Raw genomic sequence first — 27763 nt, forward strand, 5'->3', positions numbered from 1 at the left:
ATTTTAGTAAGTAGAAAAAATGCACACAAATAAATTATAAATTTTGGTTTAAATTATTTCATAAATACATAACATGTAATGTGATATTAGTCAGTAGAAAAAATGTATACAAATAAATTTAAAATAAAAAAAATGGTTCAATTTATTTCATGTATTTATGATACCAAAAATGTCGGAAACATTTCGGCCCTTGAAGGTTATAGATAAATGGAAACGATACGGGGGTCAGTGAGCAATACATGATACAAATTTATCTTGATACTAAGCTGAAATGTTTTATTGTATATGTTAAATGCGCACGCGCAGTAACGCTCGTTTGGAATCTATCTCATTACAGTACCGCGTCGTTTTTAAACGCGTACGGACGTGTAATAATTTAGTATCAACTCCATTATAAATAGACAAATTGATAACAATATTGTAATTTAGAAAACTTCATTAGCGAAATCTCGTGATAATCTTTATTTTCTTAAAAAAGCGGTGGGATAAAAGAATAATATTTTGCCGTCCAATAATTTTGGCGCGAAGTATTACTAATCATCTAAAATACAGCATCAATAATGTGATCAAAATTATAGTGATTTATCGAACAAAGTGAACTTTGATATGTGCTTGAGATTAAAAATGTTTTATTAGAAAAAACAACATCGCTTCGACAGCAAATAAAACCAAAGAAACAGTATATTATTAAATACTTAATAAAATTTGAGCTGGCTTCAAAACAAACATGCCATCCATCCCCGATTCGCCAACATCCAGCTCCACGTCTGAGGATAACCCATCTCCATCCCCTGGTCCAGAACCAATAAACAAATTCAACTGGTTAAAACATGCTAAAAACGCAAGAAACAACCCATTCGTGAAAGCTCGTCCAACTTTAAACAGAGAGAGTTCAACAGCGGAATTATTCTCACGAGAAAATTCGAGTTCCGATTTTTTTCAAAATTCACGTCTCAATCTATTTGACACTGCGCCTAAACCTGAAGTTACGCAAGGATATAACAAGGTAAATAAATACATATATTTATTATTTATCTTCAATAACATAACGAATTATACCTTTGTAATAATATTAATATTGTAAGTATGTCTGTACGCTCATATTAAAATAGCTTTGTTTTATTTTGTGAAAGATTACCTGTATATTAACTTAATCACCTTTATATTATTTTCTTTTTATTATGTTTGGTGTGTGATCTTTTTTAATTACGGGTTTTAATATGGTAATTTAATGGTAAAATTTATTATGGGTATAAGCCAAACAAACATATATTAACCAGGAATAAAATTAAACATTAATATTTTGTTGTTAATAAATAAATAAATAAATTTATATAAGTTCCATAATATTTGTCGAAAATCGTTTCAGAAACTATTCTGTTGGCGAACATCTTATTCTGCAAACATATAACGTTTTATATAAAAACATTTGACAAGCAGTCAATATTTAAATTTATTTTGCTGTGTTGAATGTGAAAGCTTAAAAGATATATATTTTTTATATTTAAATAATTTGTTATTTTTTAAATTCATTATTATTTATAGATTCATAATTTCTAACTTCTATAAAAAAAATGTTTTTTTTTTTATGTGAAATTACAGAATTACAATCATAATTATTAATCCTTACTAAAATTAAAAATGCGTTTGTTTATTTGTATGTTTGTTACGCTTTCAAATCTTAACTACTCAATCGATCATTATGAAATTTTGCATTCACGTTCCCCCCCATGACATGAAAAAGGAAATAGGAAACCTTCCAACTCAACGCCTCACACACGGGCGAGCCTTAAATATAAATTATAAATGCGAGGCGTATTTCAATACTATGCTCTTTTTGATATATAATTGTGTAACAAATTAATATATTTGTTTATTTGTTACTCTTTGAAGTCTTAACTATTCAACAAAGCACTCATCTCGTCATTGATAATTCAATACCCTAATATCTGACAACTCCCTTACACGCAGATGAATTCACGGGTGGAAACTGGTTGAGTTTAAGGCTGCTTTGATGTGTACCACGGTCTTGTTCAAACTTCAAACCTGATCCTTGTACCTCCAACAATTACGATGTTTGCGAACCTTCATATTGCTGGCCGTCCTTTATTTCCTTAACAATTTCCCGATCTCCATTCTGTAATTATTTTTATTCTTTATAATTTTTAATGATTTGTTTTCGTTTTCGAAGACAATGAGTTATTACACATTGTTATTTACAACTTAACCGAAGTATAGACGATGTGTTCACGTAAACATTTCAGTCAAAAATCTTTTCTGACGTCTTCATTACTAATTATATATGTAAATATATTTTTATTTAACGTTATTACGTGCGTCAGCAGGTATGTAAAGGTATTATGAGCTCTACATCTTTCGGCTAATATAGATGTTTTATTGAAAGGAGTTGACGGATTGACGTACGATAATATTTAAAAAGGTATTTTAGTGTACGTGTTTTACAAACTACGTGTTAAGTACGTAAGGTTGGTGCGTGTTTCCGATATCTGATTACTGTCTCAACAGATTATACTTTCTATGTAAGAATGAAGTAATAACACTCTATTTGCGCATCTGTATTTGTGCATAATGCCTTAAAATATCACCTGCGCAGACTATCACCATAGGCAAATTCGGTCACGAAGCCATTACATACGAAAATTGTACACATTATATAAATCTCTATTATCTGATTATATATCTGAAAATATATACACATGGGACGAGATGCCCTAGTCGCTAAATCGTACGAGAATTTTAAACGAAGATTCCCGGTTCGAAATTGCACAAGCATTACAGATTTATCATTTTCTTGAACTTGATCTGTGTTTCACATTAATCTCTTCTTAAATCAATCTGAAATTCTATCACATGTGTGTCCACCTACCCGCATTGTAGTAGCGTCGCGGAATGAGCTCCAAAACTTAGCCTTAGCCCACCTGTAAGTCATTTACAGGCTGGTAAACGTAAACGGATCTAAAATTAAATAGGATACTTACTTCTACATACAATTGTATTTTCGTGATTAAACGCGACGCCAGTATTAGAAATGGCGCGTTTTAAAGCGTTGTTTACCGTTTCGTTACGCGTGTAATCTTAAATAGAGCTGTTGGCCGTATACATATTTATGATTAAATGAAAATATTCACAAATAAATTTTTATACGTTTAAATATAATAGGAATTTTAAAATATCCTAATACTCACATATACTTAAGTATATAAAACTTGCAAAAAAATTTTTAAACAAATGGACCTCATCTACGGGAGTTGCAATTCAATGAAAATTTCTTACCACCATACCACGATGTTTTTGATTTGTGTATACTTAGTCTATTCTTTTTACTTTTATTACTTATTAAATATATTCTGTGTATTTGTCAAAAACATATTTTTTAATGAATAAGCTACATATTATATTGAAGATTTAGCTCGCGACTTAGCTCGCGTCATAATATAGAATTGCTGAATACAAATGTATATATCTTTTTAAAAAATACAATTTTTTTTATACAAATTTTCATCCCTTTTATCTATGTTCGGGGTTCGATTTTCAAATATCATTGGATCCTCGGCTTATCTTTTTTTTTTGAGGAATTGTTTGGATTATTCCCGGCCGCTGAATTTCACCACCGAACATCGCGCCAGAATTCAAAATTTCGCACTCTGCATTGTCTCGCACAACCACTCTGTGGAACCAGCTTTCGCCAGCGACTTTTCCGAATCGATATGACATAAAAACCCAAGAAAAGAGCGTCCTTCAGGTGAGCCTCTTGCTCGTTTGCCTCCTCTAACATAAAACAAAACTGTGGTTGGTACATCAGATAAAGACAATAAGGGAATATATAAGGTACACAAACACACTTTTACACCTAATATATCTAGCTACCGTTGAGATTGGGCCTTTCGTCAACAGCCTATAACAAAAGTTGCCACTTCTTCATTTTTGAAATTTCAAATATTTACGAGACAAAAGATACTGTTTCACCTTGTTAGAAGAATATCTATCTTTAGGTGATTTCTTATCTCAAAGTTCACATAAAGACCATTAAAATTCCTTTTACCTTATCATTACTTAATTATCGACCACTAATGTTTTTTAAAGAACTGTCGTTTTTTTTAAAAACTTTTTTTAACGGGATCTTCTAGTATGTTCGGGTCAAATTCACTCTAAACCTGTTACATACAACCAATTGTAAAATGAGTTGCAATTTTGCAAATTCTTTTGATACTGGCGACAATAGTACTTTCATTAATTTTTTTTTATATAAAAAAATATGATTAAATTTTTTTTTACTTGATAAATATTTAATGTTTTATCTGTTATTTTAATATTTTCCATTGATGGTTCTACTTAAATTAAACATTTGTAATTGTATGTAAGATTAGATAGGATTACCAACTGTACCATTTTCTTATAACAATAATGTCCTTCAGACCGATTTCGGCCACGGCGGCCAATCTCAAGATAGATTAGAAAGTGTGCGCGCCTAACCTAACTCTCATAATCCGATGGTACGGCAATCCGATACTACCGGAAAGAGTTTTGGTACAAGACCAATGGCTTTACGTGCTTTCTGAGGCACGGGAGTGAACACACTTCCAACTTCGAAACTCCGGGCTGCTACTGAGAGTTTACTGACAGAAAAACCCAATAACTTTTTTATTGGGACTCAGGACTTCGGGTCTGGGGCCTTACATCAAGCCACTAGACCTACGAGGCAGTCATTTTCTTATACGGGTATTTTATATTTTATTTTATTAAGGACCAACAAGGACAACACTGACACATGTAATAATAAAACAAACACATTATAATATATATAATAAAACAAAAATAAATAAATAATAATAATTAATAACATTGAAAATAAAGCTGTAAATATTATAATTAACGAGTGCACTCATTTCATTTATCACATTAAAAACATATAACAAAATAATTTAAATAAGAAAACAATAAATAGTAATTAATTAAAAATTTCAAAATTTAAGTTGAATAATAATTTTAACTTTAAATACCTTTTTTTTATTAATTTATTAAACTAACATGCTTACAACATATGTTTTTTGTAATTAGGATTTTAATAATAACTCCAGAATTATTTTTTTGTATTTATTAATGGAGTTCTCAAATATGTCAAGTGACATTGAGTATTTATTATACGTAATACTTAATCTTACAAGAGGTGCATTCTGTCCTAGTTTAGTTTTAGATGGTCTAATGTAAAATACACTTATTGGATAACGTGGACATACTTTCTATTTTTTTTTTATATGCGCCGGGATCGCAAATGACTCTACTCCACCTGATGGTAAGTGGTAGTAGAGTCCAAACGCGACGACGGCCAGTACAGTCGGGAAGAATGTTCTGTATTAGCCGTCCCCGCCTTGCCGGCCCGCAAGATGCCTCTTCACGCCTCGTTTGAAGGAACCCGGGTTGTAAGAGGAGGGGAACACGTGCGACAAAGAAAGGAGTTGCCAAATTTCTTTGTGCGCGATGGAATTGATGTCACAGTTAGGCGGTGACATCGAGAACCAGCTCGCGTGGACTTAAGAAGGAAGGGGGAAGCAGGAATTAGAGAGAATAATTCCCCAGAGCACTCGCCGTGATACAGACGATAGAAAGCGCTCAGTGCTGCTATCTCGCGACGCAATTGTAAAGCTTCAAGGGTGTTTGTGACCTTTACATCGCCAATAATGCGTACTGCACGTCGCTGCAACCGGTCCAAGGCCTCCATTAGGTACTTAGCGGAGCCATCCCAAAGGTGCGAGCAATATTCAACGCAAGACCGTACCTGTGTTTTGTATAACAGGCACAGTTGTTGTGGCGTGAAAAAACGCCGCACCTTGTTCAGAACTCCGAGTTTTCGTGAAGCTGTTTTTATAATAGCCTCGATGTAATCCCTTGGACTAAGATCGCAGCGAACGTCCATCCCCAGCATGGCGATTTTGCTTTGTATCATCAGCGGTGTGCCTCAGAGGGAGGGATGAGGGTAAAATGGTGACTTTTTCGCTGTGAGAGCGCACACCTGTGTTTTCTTGGCATTAAACTCAACATATATGTATGTTCCCAAGGGAGAGCATATCATTGATATGCAAAAGAAAGAGTGTGGGAGATAGCACAGATCCCTGGGGGACCCCAGCATTCACTACATAGAATTGTGAAGCGCAACCATCTACTAAAACACGAAGGCTACGCTTGTGTAGAAATCTGCCAATCCAGATGCATAGCTGAGCAGGCAGACCATATGCCGGTAGCTTGGAGAGAAGACTTCTGTGCCAGACCCTGTCGAAAGCCTTGGAGATATCGAGGCTGACAGCCAACGATTCTCCATGCTTGTCGATAGCTTCATCCCAGAGGTGTGTTACGTACGCTAGAAGATCACCTGTGGACCGTTTTGGTCGAAACCCGTACTGACGATCATTAATTAGACAGTGATCTTCTAGGTAATGGATCAGTTGATTGTTTAGAATCCGTTCCATTACCTTACAAAGTACTGAGGTGATAGCTATTGGTCGATAATTTGCCGGGTCAGACCGATCACCTTTTTTGGGAACCGCTTGCACATTAGCTCTTCTCCAAGCCTCCGGCACACATCCCGAAGAGAGAGAAAGTTTGAACAGGCGCGTTAACACAGGAGACAGCTCCGCCGCGCACTTCTTCAGCACTATGGCTGGTATTCCATCGGGACCGCTAGCTTTCCGTATATCAAGTGATTGCAGCTCCGTACGCACATCACGTTGCCTGATTTTGATGTCAGGCATCGTGTGGCCACATGAAGGTATTGTTGGTGGCAGCGCACTACAATCATCGATCACAGAGTTGACGGCAAAGAGTTTAGCCAGGAGATCGGCTTTCTCCTGCGGACTGTGAGCTAGCGATTTCACAGGCACATTGAAATTTATTCCCCTGAGAATTTGAGGGCAGTCAATTTTATTTCTGACTATTTTGTACAAGAACCAATCCAAGAGAATTCTACAATTTGAAAGGCTGTACATGTTATAAAATGTTAATTCACTTGAACAAGTTAAATGACGCAAAATCTTTTTTGTACTCTCTCAATTTTTAGTTGATTCACGTTATAATGTGGTAACCATACTGTACTACAATATTCTAGGATGCTTCGCACATATACACTGTCTAACATTATTATTGTTGACGTGTTTAAATATTTTGGCGTTTCTTATTAAGAAACCCAAATTTCTTGACGCTTTTGCAGTGATGTTATCTAAATGCGACAAAAAAGTTAGTTTTGAATCTAAAATTATGCCCAGATCCCGAATTTGTGTAACTTCTTTTAAAATGTATTCTTGAATGTTCTTGAGTTCTTCAATCTGATGGGATGTTTTTTATATTGCGGGTGAACTTTATATGAAAACATTTTTCGGGATTCATTAGCATTTTGTTGATTTGCCGTTTAAATCTTCTTGAAGTTGTACAGAGTCTAAATTACTTTTAATTGGTTTAATAAGTTTCAAATCATCAGCAAAAAGGAAAACTATGCTTGATTGTATTGGTTACATCCCTTATGAAAACATTGAAAAGCCATGGACCTAGATGTGATCCTTGAGGAACCCCAGAATTAACTTTGTAAGAGACAGATCGAAAACCACTTACAACAACGTATTGTGTACGATCGTTAAAATACGATTTAAGCCAATCGAGTAAAGATCCAACTATTCCATAACTGTATAGTATTTTATTAATGTATCATATCAAGGCTTTCGAAAAGTCTGTGTAGATAGCATCGACTTGTATTTGATCGTCCATTAACATCATAATACAGTCAATATATGCCACCAGATTAGTGTTTGTCGATCTGCCTTTTACAAAACCATGTTGATTATTGTTTTGGTTTTGCTTAAAATAAAAAGTAAGATGCGGAAGAACCAAAGCTTCTTTAAAAGGTATATAGCGCATACTATATATATTTTAGTAAGCGCTTTTCGCTTTAAATTCTAAATTTTATTTTTAATAAAGCTTTCAGGTTAATTGTGTCATATTGCAATACCGGTGTCGTATCGCAGATTTAAATCAAGCATTTTAATACAAAATATTATTCTATACCGTATTATTTATTCACCTTTTAGTTTTAAATGGCAATTCTCTTGTACGATATGAACGTGTTGAATCATGTTACAATTTGTAAGGACGCAGTCACGTGGAATTAATTATACACACCATACTATAACGAGTAATTATGATGACAGTTCTATCTAGTATACACAAGTTTTAATAATATTGCAGATAGTTTGTAATGACTAGAGGTAACAATTACGCTGATTGCTAACATTGTATAATTTAACCAGCTAACCGTTCCGACTTCGTACGTGTAAACTAAGGATTTTATCACGCGATATTGTTTATAAGTCAAACGCATTTTTGCGATAGTATACCCGATATATACCCTTAGCCGTAATCGCAAGTCTCGATTGAAATTGCTATCCGATCTGTAATAGTTAAGCCGTAGCCAGACATCTGCTTACGTCTACGACGACAGATAAACAATCTTTTAGTGTTTTTTTTCTTTTGTTATGTCGTTTGGTCACAGAATCTTCTGCTACAATTACGTGTAGATAAAGACATGCAGGATACTTATCAGCTCCAAATTGAATCTTGTTTTTTATAGCCAGATTTATGAATTCAACTGAACAAAACAATAGAAATATCTACGATCATACATACATACAAACAAACTACTTAAAAACCTTTTATTTTTGTACGCGTGTTTCGATTTGTAGCTGTATAACTATCTTTCATATTTGTATGAGTCAAGCAAATTTTATGTACCTACACTAATAAGGAATATATTTTTTTTAATTCTTGTACATGTTAACGTAAGTAACAAATGATGTTTAAGGCAATAATTCATATTTTAAATTTAACACTTAAAAGTAGTATGGATTTTTTTAGATAAATCTGTACATTCCTACCACCTAACCAAAAAATGGTTAGGTGGTAGGAATGTACGCGGGTACGATGATGATCACTACAATATTTTTTTGTTATTGTGTTACGGTTTGAAAAGAAACATCTAGAAGAATTTGCTCGACTGTCTGCTTAAAATAAATAAAAAAATATAAATTAAAGAGCTTGATATGGATTCAGTTTGAAACCATTTTTGAAGAGAGATTGTAGGATAGTTAGCAAACTTCTAAGCCACCAGCTGAGGGAACATTGAAGTGCAATTTTTTTATTGCATTATTCACTTAGAAAAAGGTATGACACCATACAGCCAAGTTTTTAGTATTTGCATTAAAATCTTACCCGTTATTGTATTTAAGTACAGCATATAGTACAATTTCATCTAGATTCCAGACAATAAGTTAATATGGCTGTTCTTACACCATTAATAAAAATCAACGAACCAGTTATAACTGGAACAAATAAAACTCTTTACGCTTGGTTGAGCATCACCTAGAAAAAAATTGTTTCCTCAATTTTTTTTTTATATAAATGTGTAAAATTTTTATGTAAACACGACAAAAAGCGAGGTTTTTAGTTTTCGCGTTGCGGTTTGTCAGTTTTGACGTCACACGACACGACAAAAACAAGTTCAAGGGTGTTTTCATTTTCTATCATTAACACAAGTGGTATTTGGCTATTATAGCTTATCTTTACCCGATAAGTATATAAAATATTAAAACAAAACGGGTTTGCCTTGTTGATCTAGTGGCTAGTTCACAAAGCTGCATCAAAATATGGATTTTTCTGTCAAGAAAATCTCAGCTGAAAATCTTGACCGTTGTGTTTACACGACCGTTCCTCAAAAATCAGTTAAAGCGTGTTCAGGCGCCTGAAATCTCTAGTTACATTTGACTGCTGTGCCTTCGGATTATGAGAATTAATATAGAAAGTGCACCTGTGCTTGGGCACACACTAATGCCCAATAAAATCTCCTGCGCAGTTCCCTAGTCGACATAAGCCGTCGTGGCCGAAATGGGTTAGGAGGACATCGTATCTCGCATATGAAAAAGATTATAAGCATACATAAAAACTAACGTACATACATAATATACATTTTATATAATAAGCTATGTATTTATATAATAAGCTATGTATTTTTGTAACGTAAACTTTGCATGAATTTAATGAATTATTTAATTTTAATTTGTACCTATATCAATTTCAAACTATTTGTGTTATTAATTTTAATTTTATTAAGTGCATGTTTATTTTTTTATGATCTTTAATTTGTACCAATTTGGACTTTTTTTTTTTTTTTTTAATCTTTCTACTCATGTTGCTATAATTATGTGTTAATGTATTTTTAAAACAAATATTGTAATTGTTGTGGCTACTTTAAAAAGCTTCACATGTTAGCTATTTTCACTAAATTGTTTTACATTTGTCATTAAAACATGTAGTAGCTACTAGTGGTCCTTAAAATAAATAAATAAATAAATAAATAAATAAGTATTCAAATCATATGTTGCTAGTATTCTTGCCAATATTTCACATTCCCATGACTGTGTGCAGTAGGTAATTTTTAACTTAACATTTATTCAAGTTCTCAATTAATTGTCAAAAACAAATTAAGCACATAAAAATACTATCTTGCTCGGCAAGATTTGAACACGTAATCTTCGGGTAAGATAAGTGTGACAACAGCCCAATGCTGGGCATTGGTTTAGATTTTATTAATATTGTTCTAGGTGTGTTGTTAATATTGTTCTAAAATAGTGTAGAGAAACTGTGTCAAATTGATCACTAATTTTGGCACTATCGAATGAAATTTCAAATAACATTAGACGTTTATTTAAGACTTAGCGGAGGAGTTTATATGTTAAAATTAGATTTTCATCGAGTATTTAGGTTATTATGTGGTATTCGGCGGATTGCACCACCTACAAATTATTTTAAAAATGGAATGTCTAATTTAAACAAACATTTACGCCCTTACTTATAAACGCTGTTTAGCGGGTGATTAGTTAAACAATACTGTCTTCTTCTTTCGAGTGGCAAATCAATAATGACAGAAAGGAGAAATCAGTGTTTAAACAGAAGCTAATTTATAAGTAAGTCCGATATTTTTTTAATTATTTGTCATTTATTTCGATGTTTAAATTGATAGACCGAATAATTTGGATTATAAAGCTTTACGTGAGCATACAATTTGTTAACTTTATTAAAATGATTACAATAATTTTGTACATGGTATTGTATACACGATAATATTAAAATTTATTTATTCAATATAGACTTTATACTCACTTATTTATAGTTAATTTAAAAACTACCACCATTTTGGAAAAAAAATACCCTGACCTGAGAAGAACCTATATACAATATGCATATAGGTATATATATACCTACTATATGTAAAAAGGAAAGTTCGGTTTGTCTGACTACGAATATTTAAACTAAAATATGTAGATATTTTAAAAGGTAGCTTCGTTTCGTAATGTGAAATAGCTTATAGAAAGGATTTTGCCAAATTTTGACTATACGTGGGGCACATCAATCAATCAGTCTCAATTTTAAAATTCATCAAAATCACCTGATTCCAGTCTTGTTTTATTAAGCAGTACAGTACAGTACAATAACAGCCTGTTAATGTCCCACTTCTGGGCTAAGGCCTCCTCTCCCTTTTGAGAAGAAAGTTTGGAGCTTATTCCACCACTCTGCTCCAATGCGGGTTGGTGGAATACACATGTGGCATAATTTCAATGAAATTAGACACATGCAGGTTTCCTCACGATGTTTTCCTTCACCGTCAAGCACGAGATGAATTAAACACAAATTAAGCACATGAAAATTCAGTGGTGCTTGCCCGGGTTTGAACTCACGATCATCGGTTAAGATTCACGCGTTCTAACTAGGCCATCTCGTCGTCATTTTATTAAGCACACCAAGATAAATATTCATGTACATTTTTGAAATTAGATTAACTTATCGCGGTAATTTTTATTTTTATTTTTCTATGGTCGACGCGACCGATCTATTATAAATAAAGACATAAATTATAACGTCAAAACTTGTTTTTTAACCTTGAAGCTTTAGTTTGCAAAGAAATTCGGTGAAAATGCTAATAATTCAACTGGTGATATTAGTAAGGCGTGACGTAAACACATACAATACCTAGTATAATATTATAATAAGCAGTGTGCGTTGTGATGTTTCATTATATTTACGTAAACAAATATCTGGTACCACTGACGCGATTGCGGGCCGCCTATTATACGGACATGGCTTTTTTTAATAAAATAGGTAGGGGTACGAGCAAATAGGTCACCTGATGGTAAGTGTTCACTGTTCACCAACAGTACACAGTAACAGTAACAGCCTGTTAATGTCCCACTGCTGGACTAAGGCCTCCTCTACCTTGTGAGGAGAAGGTTTGGAGCTTATTCCACCACGCTGCTCCAATGCGAATTGGTAGAATAAACATGTGGCATCATTTCAATGAAATTAGACACAGGTTTCCTCACGATGTTTTCCTTCGCCGTCAAGCACGAGATGAATTATAATCACAAATTAAGCACATGAAAATGCAGTGGTGCTTGCCCGGGTTTGAACCCACGATCGTCGGTTAAGATTCACCAACGCCCATAGACATTGGCACTAACCTTGGGAACTAAGATTTGATGTCTCTTATGCCTGTAGTTGGTTACTACTAAGCGTCAAATCTTTGTACAAAAAAATTGTACAAAGAACTTGATCGGATGAACGATACATTCGAAGACTACTAATATAATGGATATAAGAATGTTATCTATCAAGGATGTAACCTCACCATTATCGCGCCATTTATGTGTCATTGACCTCATATACAATAGAAGAATTATTTAATCTGTATCAGTTAGTGAGGCTGGCCTTTATTTGTAAAAACTATTGTAAGATTAATAGTGACCTATGTACACTGTAGTTTGAGTAACTACTGTGTTTATTTACTGGCTAATTTCGGTAGAATCTTAACGTTGTGACGGTTGTAGCTTTAAAATGATTTTATTAAATTATTTTGTAACATGACGACTTAAAGGGTCTTGTACTTGAAGTCAAATTTAGTGTTTTGTTCTCGAATGTTTATTTTCGAGTGTGAAAAAAATGCTTTAAAGAATATTTGGTCTTTGTTATGTATAGGTATTTATGTAAAGTAAAAAGTAACAGAGAATTAGACCTTATACCACCACGCTGCTGCAACGATTATATATGTATAGTTATTGTGTTATTAAAAGTTTATTTTTAATATTTAAATGATACAACACAATACAATACAAATACTCTTGTAAACCAAATTTTATAATAAACTTCCGACCACCGTGTTAGGGGAAGTGAGCAGTTGGCCTATGTCTATGTGTTACGTCAGGATATATTGCTATGTCTATTAAACATTTCATCCAAAGTCGTTCAGTAGTTTTTGCGTCACTGCGTCATCCACCCATTCTCGCAAACTTCTCGCTTATAATAATTAATAATAGTATGATATAATGTATTCATATGAGATAAAACGCTAAAAGTGTTCTTAGTGAGCGAGATCGAGTATTTATATTAGAAAGAGAAAGATACTGTGTCTTTCTTTTTTGAATATTGATTTTTGATTTATGCTTCTAAATCAGCTATGTGAGTAGGATACGATCAGATCAGGAAGTATGTCACTTCTTCAAAATAGTAATTTCTGATCCTATGATGATGCTCGCCCAGACAAGCTGGCTCAAACCTGTTGAGCCAGCTTGTCTGGGCGAGCACCACTGAATTTGCATATACTTAATTTGTATTTATATTTTATTCCGTGCTCATAGATGACGGAAAACGTCGTGTGGAAACCTGCCTATAATTTCTCCGAAAGTCTACCACATGTATTTGTGATTTACCATAGATCACGTGCTTAATACAAGTGATAGTTACTGAGTTTCGAAGCACTGGCTAACCTATGCTTAAACCCTCATTCTCCGGTAAAAACTGACCTATTCTAACAACTGAGCCATTAAGCATACTCGTACATCTTAAAAAGCGTAACAATTACTAAACGTTAATCAACGTATCAAATTGTAGGCAAACAATAAAAATAATAAAATAAAAAATAATATCCTGGGACATATTCACACACGCCCATCTGATCCCAAATTAAGCAAAGCTTGTGCTATGGAAACCAGACAACTGATATACTACATATACTACTTTTCTTTCGTAACTTCCAAAAAATGGAATTCCTTACCAGCTCACGTGTTCCCCTCCTCTTACAACCCGGGTTCCTTCAAACGAGGCGTGAAGAGGCATCTTGCGGGCCGGCAAGGCGAAGGCGGCTAGTGTAGAACGTTTTTCCCGTCTGTACTGGCCGTCGTCGCGTTTGGACTCTACTACCACTTACCATCAGGTGGAGTAGAGTCATTTGCCCTCCCGGCGAATATAAAAAAAAAAAAGTAAATACATACTTATATAGATAATTACACCCAGACTCAGGACAAACAGACATGTTCATGCACAGAAATGTCTGTCCTGGGTGGGAATCGAACCCACAACCTTCGGGGTGAAAGGTAAGTATCTACCAACGACGCCAGCCGGCTTATCAAAACTGTTCGTTAAACATGTTCTTGAAATAGTCATGTTTAATAATATATAAAACATTTTTATTATTATGAGTGCCCCTGGAGACACAGCTAGTTATATAATATATAAGGTACTTTCTACTTGAGTGTACTAACGTAGTATATATGTGCGTTTCAGGTTTAGTAAATAGACAAACAATGGCATTGTTTACAAGGCAACTGACGCTATTATTTACTAAGTGAAAGAACTTATACTTTGTGCTGAATAAGGAAAGTTATGTTAAAAAAAAAATATTTATTTTGTATCTTTGTATGTTTTAATATATATTTGCAATTTCAAATAGTGGGAAGAAAGAAAATATTAAAATATCGTTTTATAACAAAAATAATAAAATGTTGTAGATATTTTTGTCTGTTTTTGTTCAGTTTTCATCAACTTAAAGATTACAATGTTTATTTTTTATATATTCAGACAGGATATATAAATTGAATGCATTTACACATTAATAACATTGTACATAATGAAAATATTCAGAAGGCTCAAACGCCTAATTGAATAAAGTATATTTTGATAAAAGAAACTGTTGAGTGCGGATTCTTTGATTTTCATGCAAGATAAATAATAGTATAATTATATTTCATTGGCATCTGTTATTTAAGTACGGGAAAATATTAACTACGAGATTTTTTTGCCGCCCATACATATATATTGTTAAAAAAATTATCCATCCCTTACATCGAAAATGCGCCACCAACCTTGAGAACAAAGATGTTGTGTCCCTTGTGCCTGTAGTTACACCGGCTCTCCCACCCTACAAAACGCAAGACAACAATAATAAGTATATCTGCTTGGCGGTTGAATACGAGAGGGTGGTACTTACTCAAACAGACTTACACAAAGCCTTCTTTTGGGTAGAATTTAAATTCACTTTAATTTAATTTTGTAAAATGATTTAAAGTGTTTTTAAGAGCCGATTTGAATAATATATAATTTGATTTTGTTTGAGTGAAGTCCATTTCTGTTCACGTCTATTTATTTTTGGTTAATGTATTCACTTGTTATATAATTTGTGTACATAGAGATTAAGAACTCGTATAGTCACTAAAGGAAAAGATGTTTGTCACGATTTGTAATAAAATCTATTTTGTTACAAATGAAAACCGAGATGGCCCAGTGGTTAGAATGTGTCATTCCTAACTTTTGTTTGGGGCCTTAAATCGCGGAATTTGCGTGTGTTTATTCGTGTTTATAATTAATATCGTGCTCTAAGGTGAACTTCGTATGAAGCAGCGTGGCGGAATAAACGACAAATCTCCTCAAAAGGCCTCATAGAGCCTTAGCCCAGCAGTGGGAAATGAACAATTTGTTACTTTGCTAGAAATAATAAACTTTAAAATATATACAATTAAACTGGTGGTAGGGCTTTGTGCAAGCTCGTCTGGGTAGGTACCACCCACTCATCAGATATTCTACCGCAAAACAGCAATACTTGATATTGTTGTGTTCCGGTTTGAAGGGTGAGTGAGCCAGTGTAATTACAGGCACAAGGGACATAAAATCTTAGTTCCCAAGGTTGGTGGCGCATTGACTATAAGCGATGGTTGACATTTCTTACAATGCCAATGTCTAAGGGCGTTTGGTGACCACTTACCATCAGGTGGCCCATATGCTCGTCCACCTTCCTATTCTATAAAAAAATATATATATTTTTAACGACTTGTAGCTACATAGTATGAAATTGTAGTCGTGTTTCATGAAAAATGAAATCGTGTCATCGTATACATTATTTTCTATATGATATATTAACAAATTATTTTGTAATCTTTCCTATGAACCCCAGAATTTAACGTATAATTAATAGCAAAATAAGGTATACATATAACTAGTATTCCATTGCTATGCTTTTGTGTCAGGCGCTTAACACAAAAATTATAGGAATAATTTATCTATTAATTTATCTACCTTTGTCCTCCTGGTACTTATTGTTAATTAAATATTCTAGAACTCCACTACTAAAACACTTCAATATTGTATTGAGTAGCTTTCTAAAGCGTTAGTATAATTTAATATAAAATAATATTTAATAATTTAATTTTATAATATTACATTATACATTTAGTGTTCATGCATACAGTATGTTTATATAGTTTATTTACATTATAGTGTTTACAGTAATACAAGAAAATATGTCCTAACAGATTTTGGGCACAGCGACCAATCTTAAGAAATATTAGTCAACTTCTCAGGTTATAAAAGTCGAGATGGCCTAGTGGTTAGAACGCGTGAATCTTAACCGATGATCGTTGGTTCAAACCCGGGCAAGCACCACTGAATTTTCATGTGCTTAATTTGTGTTTATAATTCATCTCGTGCTTGACGGTGAAGGAAAACATCGTGAGAAAACCTGCATGAGTCTAATTTAATTGAAATTCTGTCACATGTGTATTCTACCAACCCGCAATGGAGCAGCGTGGTAGAATAAGCTCCAAACCTTCTCCTCAAAAGGGAGAGGAGGCCTTAACCCAGCAGTGGGACATTAACAGGTTGTTACTGTACTGTTACTCAGGTTATATTATAGTAGCTAAGTGTGTACGTAAACTCAAGTACACTATGTATCTGCCTAAATCTCATAATACGATAGAAGTTAAGTCCGACACAATTGGAAATAGTTCAGGAACAAAATCAAGCAATTCATCTGCTAGCTGAGGAGTTTAATCACTTCTATACTCTAGGTTTTTACTGAGATGAGGAATTCTAGGTAGAAAACCCAATGAATTTCTGACTTATTTACCGTGGGTTTAGAATGCTGGACCTCGACTGTGCAGCCTCATAAGCTGGACCCACGAGACATTATAATAATAGAGATTCTAATAAAAGTCGACTTCTTTGAATATCGTTTGTTCATTAATCAATTAAAAGTAAGCACATTAATACGGGTCAATGAATCCTTTATACTTGATTAAATATTACTTCTTAGATGTTTCATTCAACATTAAAATTTATATAAATAACTTTAATATCTTAAAAGCGATGTGAAAGTCTAGATCTCTAGTCGTGGGTTGGTAGTCTAGGTAGTCAAAGTTTCGGAGCGTCACAGTAGCATTATACGTACGTACGTACATACGTATATTATAGCCCTTAACGCCCCCAACTAGAGGGAGTACCGTTGGTTTTTAGAGAGTATTCCGGTGCAATCAGCGCTGGTGAGTCCCACAAAACCCCTTATTCTTATAGGGGGAAACGCATAAATGCATTTTTCTAGAGAGAAAAAGGATAGTTTAGGTTCTATTCTGACCTATTATCATCTTCTTGCTTAACTTTCAACTAGGGCTGTATGATATTTTGCAGTTTTTAGTTATGAAAGTGTTTCTTTTTTTATGGGCGAAAACGAACCCATGGGCAGATTAGACTTAATTTAATTTTAGTTAGATACTGACAATTTTAATGCAATGTTTATAATATAAAGTTACCTGTAAATGACGCACTGTTGGGCTAATGCCTAGTCTTCTTTATTAGACTTGGATCTTATTTCGCCAAGCTGCTCTAATGCGGAATATTCGATATAGGTGTGGTAGGTTCATCCGACACAAGCAGGTTTCATTATAATTTTGTATAACATATCTTTCGCCGCCGAAATTGAGATGAATTACAACACAAATTTGGCAGATAAAAATGCAGTCCATACACGTGTTTCACTACTGAACTCGACACACAAAAAAAGGGTAAATTGAATTTAAGGTATCTATAAACATGAATCTAAATTCCCCTTCCCGGCTCCCCATGAAGCAAGGGTATCCATAAAACGTTTATATTGAAGGACAAACATATAAAGAAAAAATCTCTCGTGAACAGAAGAACCAGCCAAATTTTCATCACAGTTGGATCAACAGCTTAGCAACGCGTGGATAACATGCAAGAGGTGCACTTAGTTTTGTCGAATTTCTGGCTTTAGCCGGACATGTTTGGTTTTGTAAGATCGTTTCAGACCAAATATTTACGAGTCCGGCCGGTCCTGACTTTTTAAGGCTATTTGTATGTTAAAGTGAGTGTAACGCAGTCACAAAGCTTGCAGAGCAAATAAGGCAATGATAAATATTATAAACGTTATGTACAGCATTATAAACGTATTCCTGCCTTATTAAACGTATGTCTGGCCTTAAATAATTAGATTACAATATAAGCTGAATAGCTTTTAAGGGAAAATGCTCGGCCTTAATAAATGCTGATTCCGGCTTTTTTATTTTAAGCCCTGGCAATCTTAGTTGATTAAAATGCCTCCCTTAATTATTTATTTGTAAAAAAATATCAGAAGCGACTCGAGCGCAATATATTCAAATTCAAATTATAATTCCACAATCTGTATTCAATATATAAGCAATACATGTTTTTATTGATGGTCAAAAAACTACCACCGGTTCGGAGTTACACTACAGCCGTGCTGGTATGTACAAACTCACTTCATTCATTTGTGAATTTTTTTTTTTTTTAATAGAATAGGAAGGTGGGCGAGCATATGGGCCACCTGATGGTAAGTGGTCACCAAACGCCCTTAGACATTGGCATTGTAAGAAATGTCAACCATCGCTTATAGCCAATGCGCCACCAACCTTGGGAACTAAGATTTTATGTCCCTTGTGCCTGTAATTACACTGGCTCACTCACCCTTCAAACCGGAACACAACAATATCAAGTATTGCTGTTTTGCGGTATAATATCTGATGAGTGGGTGGTACCTACCCAGACGAGCTTGCGCAAAGCCCTACCACCAGTAAATGTTCACAACCAACTTAAGACGATATACTACTTTGATGTGTGTATTCTTGAAATGTTATAATTATTATGGTCAATGTCGCATATCACTTTCTGATATCTCACGACCGTTTTCTGCGATAAGTATCGAGTTTAATCTTGCATAATACCCCTACAGACTTGAGAGGATACTAAGTTTCACTTGAATCGGATGATTACTTTAACATATGAGACGAACAAACATTCATTTTATATATTTAATTATTTTTTACAAAATATTTTATACTAGTTATATTTATACGAGCTCGTTCTAGGGAGGGGGCTGGTATTAGGCAGAGAGAAATAAACAATGTCTTTCCTTGGGGTTCAAACTTGCTTCATACGAAATTTCATCAAAATCGGTTCAGTGGTTTAGCCGCGAAAGCGGAACATACAGACAGAGTAACTTTTGCATTCATAATATTAGAGCTCTCAATCAAGTATCTTAATAAATCTAAAGATTTAAAATATCACTCACTCTGAAAACGTAAGTGAAACGAATTATGCATTGATTATTTTTGGTATGAAACACATTTTTATTATTTTAATGAAAATGCACATCGAAGTCGGTACAAGAATGGTTACGCCATTAGTGCAATAAAACAAGCTGTGTATAATATATTTCAGTATGACATTACTATGTCTAAGGACTACACCAATAAAATTCAAATATAAAGTGCGCATTTAGTTTTATGACGTACGCTGTGACCGCAGGATATATTTATCAGTATGTAAGATTGTTTTTTTTTTAATTTATTTTTTTGTGTGGGTATTCGTTTTAAATGAATTGTAAGTAGATACAGCCTGTTTATACCTACAAGTAAAGGCCGCATTGTCTGTGAAAGAAGAGCCACCCTGTCAGGAGTCAATAGACAGAAGTGATCACTTATCAAGAGGTTGTTACAAAATTTACCTATGTTATATCATATAATTTAGGAAGGCAGGCAAGCCAATGGGCTACCTATTGTTATAGAGAGGAGTTACCTTCATCATTGGCAGTTGGCACTGTTTACAACGCCAATGCTCCTCAACCCATGGGATCAATATGTTTTTATAACCCTCCTTCTTTATTAATTATTAATTACACAAATTACTGATGTGTGTTACTTGATGTTTGGCCATTGAATAATTGATGATATGTGTATTCACATACTGGTGGTAGGGCTTCGTGCAAGCTCGTCTGGGTAGCTACCACCTACTCATCAGATATTCTACTGCAAAACAGCAGTACTTGGTATTGTTGTGTTCCGGTTTGAAGGGTGAGTTAGCCAGTGTAATTACAGGCACAAGGGACATAATATCTTAGTTCCCAAGGATATAAGCGATGGTTAACATTTCTTACAATGCCAATGTCTATTGGCATTGGTGACCACTTACCATTAGGTGGCCCATACGTTCGTCCCTACCTATACAAAAACAAAATCAAATATAAAACTTACACCATTCTTCTCCAGAGACCCGAGACTCCATAGTGTCTAGAAAACGCCAATCTTAATTAAAGTTTTCCGACTCAAGCCCGGGCGAGCACTACTGTTTCTTCTGTTTATAATTCATATCCTGTATCCAAGCCTGTACGTGTAACAGCATTGGAGCAGCGTGATGAAATAAGTTCCAAACCTTTTCTACCTCTGCCCAACGCATTTACTTTATTTTTTTTATTACTTTAACTTCGTTTTATATACTTACATTGTTAACATATTTCCTATTCTGTGACCGACGACACCTAAACATTTCAATAGCTGTTTATTGGGCTACAATAGGATAACAACTATTCGATGATCGGATTTAGTGCCTCAGTTACGTTCTAAGCATATACAAGTTATATAGTATATATACAAGTGATATAATATATATAAATATAAAAGTTATTAAAAGAAAGTTAAACCATTCCCTATGACAATAACGGTATGTTAATTTTTATTCTATCTTATTTATTGCTTCACTTCGAAGCTTCTACAAATATATAAAGAACACACAGAAATATAGAAACTTGATCGCATTTCGCCTCTAAAGTTGAAATTTCTAAAAATCCTTTTTAGCTTACGTTATAATAAACCTAAATTGCAAATTTCAGACTTTTCTAGGCTAAGTAGGTTTGCCTGTGCGTTGATAGTCAGCCAGGATAAAAGATTTTATAAATGTAGATTATTTTCTCTTATTACATGTTTTTTTCTTCCCGCGTATCTTTTACAAAGCTTGAATGAGTATTACGGAGACAAAACAAATTATATAAAAATGTTTCACGCCTGGTACAAAGAAGCCGGTTACTAAATTCTAATCTTTTAGCTGTGTGTGTGTGTGTTTATTAACATGGATTATCACATACACACATAACCTTGCTTATCATATGATTAACAATGTAACCAAATGCGTAATTTTTTTAGCTTCAAATTTTATATGTATAATGTATATTTGAATAAGTGAAACTTAAACATAGTTCATCCGGTATACGTATTAAATGAAATTAAGCATCTAAATAACTGCTGGACTAAGGCATTCTATTATTATTGTTGTTGCCTCTAGAATGTCATAATTATTTTTTTTATTAATTTATTTATTTGGGAAACAAACAGGATATTTATTCTTAAAACTATAATATTAACTTAAGAACACATACCAGTCTAGTTCACTCTTATAACTAAAACATAATTAGAGCAGAACAAATTAATAATAATAAAAATAATCATGAAAGAAGGGGAAATTTAAATTAAAAAATTAGGGTATTATGGGCTCTAACACAAACTTCCTAAAGTTTGCGATTGATTCCGTAAATATATCTATACTAGGAAATTTAGCGTTATATTCCTTACAAACTCTATATATAAAGGAATTTCGCGTATAATTAGTATTTAAAAAGGGACAAAACAAAGCCTTTTTTCGTGTACGTACATTAGGACATTTGAAACTTAAGCAATTTAGAAAGTATGGTGAATCTATATAATTCCTAATTAATTTAAACAAAAATAATTGATCTCTCAGCGTTCGACGATCAACTAATGGAATGATTTCATTTACTGCACGACATTTAATATTAAGGCATCATATAAATTTCCGTTGAATATTTTCTAACATCTCAATGTATAAATTGTATTATGGATTTTAAATGATATATATAATTATATATTATATATAATATATATTATATATATAAGTAAATATATAATTATATATTTACTTGTTATGTTCGTGTGTGTATATTATCGGTGTTATACATAAAATCCGTATAAAAATACATTACGCAGTTAATACTTATTCAAATACAAAGACAGAAGTCACCGGACTTTGTTTATTACTATTTATAGAAATAAACGAAGCATCTGTTTCTGTTTGAATGATACTCGATCATATCTAATGTAACCTCGTCCTTAATACTTCAACAGTAACAGTAACAGCCTGTTAATGTCCCACTGCTGGGCTTAGGCCTCCCCTCCCTTTTGAGGAGAAGGTTTGGAGCTTATTCCACCACGCTGCTCCAATGCGGGTTGGTAGAATACACATGTGGCAGAATTTCAATGAAATTAGACACATGCAGGTTTCCTCGCGATGTTTTCCTTCACCGTTAAGCACGAAATGAATTATAAACACAAATTAAGCACATGAAAATTCAGTGGTGCTTGCCCGGGTTTGAACCCACGATCATCGGTTAAGATTCACGCGTTCTTACCACTAGGCCATCTCGGCTTCTTACTACTTTTTTCTTAATACTTATTATATAAGAATACTTTAAACGAAAGTGTGTCTACAGCTTTATTCTTTCGATATGTTATTCAACACATAAATAGCTTATGAGTGTTATCCTGAAATTGTTGTTGCATTAAAAAAATTGAAAAGATACCAAACGAAGCGATTTTTTTTAAAAGATTCTATTGTTACTCTATTTATTATATATATATTTGTTTGCGTGAAAGCGCTGATCTCAAAATCTAAAGTCCGATTTGTAAAAGCTTTGTAGTTTAGATAGCCCATTTATATTTAGACTATATCAAGCGACGATCTACAGAGGTGGAGCAGTATCGTTTGAAGCGAATGAAACCGCGTGGGGCAGCTATATAAAATAAAAGTCATTAATATATGTGATCTTTAACAAATACCTAATTAGGCTTTGATAATAAAACATCGGTTTATCGAAGTTCTATTAAGTATATTATTTTAATTAATGTCACAATTAATTAACGATTATTAACGTTCATTAAAATATTTACATAATTGTAATGTATAAACTACAATATTTATTGTAAATGGAAACAGTTAATCTACCTTTTTTATCGCTGGAAATACGCGTTACGCGTTTCCCCCACGGGAACAGTGGGGGGGGGGTTATGAGGCTCGCCGGTGTCCAAGGCGCCGAGTGCGCCCCGAACATCGGAACCCACTAAAAAACCAGCGGTACCCTTTCCGTCTTAACGAGGAGCGCCACGGGAACGCTTTTGCATGCTACCGTGACGTTACAACCGTTAATCTAACTAAGTGATATATTATGTTACTTCAATATTAATACGATGAGTTTTATTTATTAAATGTACAGTAGAGGTATTATATAAGAATAAATAAATTTGTGATATGACAATTATAACAGTTTACAACATTACACGAGTGAGATACAAAGTGAGTCCTTACAGAATAACACGATCATTATTTTTCGGTAAATGTAACATTTAAAGTATATAAGGATTATATTTATATTTTAAGTATACGCATCAAAATAGCGTATCACAATAAGTCAAATTCGACATATCACGAGTGAGATACGAAGTAAGCTCTTACAGAATAGCACTACAGGACGTAATAGCATAAGGGCCGAGATGGACCAGTGGTAAGAACGCGTGAATCTTAACCGATGATCGTGAGTTCCAACCCGGGCAAGCACCACTGAATTTTCATGTGCTTAATTTGTGATTATAATTCATCTCGTGCTTTACTGTGAAGGAAAACATCGTGAGGAAACCTCCATGTGTCTAATTTCACTGAAATTCTGCCACATGTGTATTCCACCAAACCGCATTGGAGCAGCGTGGTGGAATAAGCTCCAAACCTTCTCCTCAAAAAGGGAGAGGAGGCATTTAGCCCAGCAGTGGGACATTCACAGGCTGTTACGGTTACGTAATAGCTGTATAATTATACTTACTCATCTCATCAATATGACTAATAAAATAATAAGGCGAATCTAATTGCGAAACCGAAGGGAAAAACACGTGTCTCAGTCTATGGTCGCTTATAATATGACAACAGGTTATAAAATTAGTAGTTACTGTAATACTGTACCTACTTGTATGTAATTTAAAGATAAATAAGATAAGCGTATATGTAAATTAGTATATTATTATATTATATGTACGCTGGTGGTTTTATATATCAATTTGACTGCATCGTTGGTCTAGTGGCTTGATATAAGGCCGCTGACCCGGAGGTCCTGGGTTCAATTCCCAGGACGGGCCAATGAAAAGTTATTGGGTTTTTCTGTCAGAAAATTCTCAGTTCAGCGTCTGGAAGTTGGAAGTCTTTACACTCCCGTGCCTCGGAAAGCACGTAAAGCCGTTGGTCCTGCGCCTGAACTCTTTCCGGTCGTGTCGGATTGCCGTCCCATCGGATTATGAGAGTTAGGGAATAGAGAGTGCACCTGTGTTTGCGCACACACTTGTGCACTATAATATCTCCTGCGTAGTTGGCTAATCTCTCGTGAGATTGGTCGCCGTGGCCGAAATATATCTGGAGGACATTATTATTATTAATATATCAATATTGCCGCAATACTGCCTCGTTGCTAGATATAAGGTCGCAAGTCCTCGGAAAGCACGTAAAGCGGTTGGTCCTGTGCCTGGACTCTTTTCAGACGTAACGGATTTCCGTCCCATCTGATTATGAGATTGAGAGAGTAGAGGGTGCACCATACTCCTAGCGTTTCGCATTAGTCGCCGTGGCCAAAATCGATCCGGCGGACATTATTATTATTATTGCCGCAATAGCCCAGTGGATTGCACATTGGCGTGGTACAATAAGCTAAATATTCTTAAAAAGAGATGAGGCAATTTATCAATGAGACATTTTTTTATACATTTTCTAAACAGAATCGCCAACATTATTGATTAAATTTAAACTGCGAAGTGACCTAGAGAACATTTTATGTCTTATAAAGAATCTTTTGATCTTGTTTACAGCGTGCTCGGTCAAGTTTAAGGCGATTACGCGCTTCATGTAATCGATAAAAATAGTGTTACACTAATCACTAACAGTCTTATAAGTTAATGTTCGGTTCGAATAGACTCGTTATTGTGAATAACAAGACATTAAAAACGTTCTTATAAGTATCATCTCATGTATATGTAGCTGCGTAATTTAGTCATCGTGGTATATAGGGACGAAGAAAATCGTTTTCTTAAGAACAGATGGTATTAATACCATCTATATATCAAATAGATACTAAGCGGGTATCATCCTAGAGATAATTCTAGCTATTGTTGCTATTATTCTTAAATTAAAATTTGCTCATTATATTAATTAATATCTTTATTTAATTCGATTAATTAACTTCATTTCGATTCCATTGCGATAAAATAATAATTTCTTAGTAGAATTGGCCTCGGATTGCGTATGTACTGGATCACTATATACTTATATAATAAATATTTTCTATCACGTTATATATAACAGTTATATCAAGGATTATCTAAGAAACATTATTTACTATGTTTGTACATAAGAACTGCACTTCATTACACATATGATTTCCTTGTTACAGGGCGTTTCCTTTATAGGATGGCATCAGAGAACCAAATTAGAAAGAGTGCTCCTCGTAACATGTGCCATCCTTCTCGTCGCGATACTATTGACCATATCTGTGCTGCTCACTCTACGTGGTCCGTCGTATATACCAGTACCACCGTGCTACCAACCTGAAAATAAAGGTAAGAATTGAAACTAGTACATACATAAAAGGGTTAATTTCAAATGGATGATAATTTGGGTAAACATCAAATTTTATTATTTAATCATTAATAAACGCTTATATAATAACGCTTTTTTATGTAAGTCCTATATATGTAATCCTAACTAATATTGTAATCGCGAAAGTGAGCTTGTTTGTTTTTTAATCTTTCGCTTATAAGCTACTCAAACGATCATCATGAAATTTTGCATAAACATTCTCATTGGTACAGAAAAGCTCATAGTGTATCTTACACCTGCACAAACACCTCCCTCAAACGTGGGCGAAGCCTCGGACCGAAAGTAATATTTGATAAAATCGTATAAGCGATATCTATTTAGGTATTTTTTTACTGAAACTAATGACGTAATAACTAATTATTTAACAGTAACAGCCAATTTTTGAGGAGAAGGTTTAGAGCTTATTCTACCACGCGGTACCGATGTGGTTTAGTGGAATACATATGTGGCAGAATTTCAGTGAAATTAGACACATGCCGGTTTCCTCACGATGTTTTCCTTAACCGGCAAACCCAAGAGCAATTAGTGGTGCTTGCCCGGGTTTGAACTTTGGATTATTATCACAGAGCCATCTTGACTTTTTTAACAGAAGTGAAAATATTATTTTCATTTTATATTAGCATTTTTGAAACATTCATATTTTCAGGCCCCTTTTCAGTCGAAGGTCTGGTAGCCTCTGATACTGACACGGCCTTGATAAATATTTTAATAATCTTTTCATATTTCGACCGTAATCATATTTAATGTTGCTAAGTCACGAAGTATAGAAGGAGGAAATGGTAATTGAGATAAAGGAAATGATTTTTACCGACAGTAATCATAAACCACATAAGTAAATTTGATCACAATTCTCGATTTTTTAAATATTTAATTACATAATTATTCACATTAAAGCTTTAAATAAATACAAATAAAAATACTTACTGTACAAGTTTTGACCGCATAGAATGGTGACAAAAATAATAGCAGCATTTACCCTTAGAATCGCAAATTTTCTTCTAGATTATATATACACAGGAAAAAATATCAAGACAGCGCGATTTAGAAACGCGAAATATACATTTAGCGCCATCTATCAATAGGATAAGAAATGTATTTATCATGATATATACGATTACGTAAAATTATGTCTAATTTAGATGGAGACAACATAACAATATATTTTATTACGTCGTAAAGCGACGGGCCAAGTGAAATATAATCGAGCCTCGGGGTTGGTTCGAAGGCCATCGCAGTGTCGACTCTCCCTGTCTTTATGAGATCACGTTACACGAAAATTTAGACCTTTTTGTATTCTGATATGATAATAAGTACAATTATTTCTAGTCCAATTTGTCAAAATGTCGTACTAAATCGGAAAAAAAACATGGGAATTGTTTTTATAATGGATTAACCGTTTTATAACCCTCTTTGCTACGCGTTTTTTTTAATCTAATGTTTATTTTAATACAGATAAGCTTTAGAAACATTTCTATTGACTGATGAAATGTTTAAAATAAAATCGAAATATAGAGGACCAGGCGACAATAGGCTGGCTTTT

At 34.0% G+C, this 27763-nt stretch overlaps 1 protein-coding gene across 2 annotated transcripts in view; it reads left to right on the plus strand.

Moving 5' to 3' along the window:
- The window catches only part of LOC126777852 (endothelin-converting enzyme homolog), a 64376-nt gene that overhangs the window by 23434 nt on the left and 13179 nt on the right, over window positions 1–27763 (plus strand). The window contains exons 1-2 of one of the 2 annotated variants that reach the window (XM_050501088.1): window positions 351–1006; window positions 26018–26183. In XM_050501088.1, the coding sequence (XP_050357045.1) occupies window positions 728–1006; window positions 26018–26183 (445 nt within the window). In that variant the 5' untranslated portion in view covers window positions 351–727. Of the gene's footprint in view, window positions 1–350; window positions 1007–26017; window positions 26184–27763 lie in introns of those variants that run through there. The other variant, XM_050501089.1, reaches the window with a different exon arrangement.

Source organism: Nymphalis io, chromosome 24 (genome assembly GCF_905147045.1).
Source record: "Nymphalis io chromosome 24, ilAglIoxx1.1, whole genome shotgun sequence".
Classification (NCBI taxonomy): Eukaryota; Metazoa; Arthropoda; class Insecta; order Lepidoptera; family Nymphalidae; genus Nymphalis; species Nymphalis io.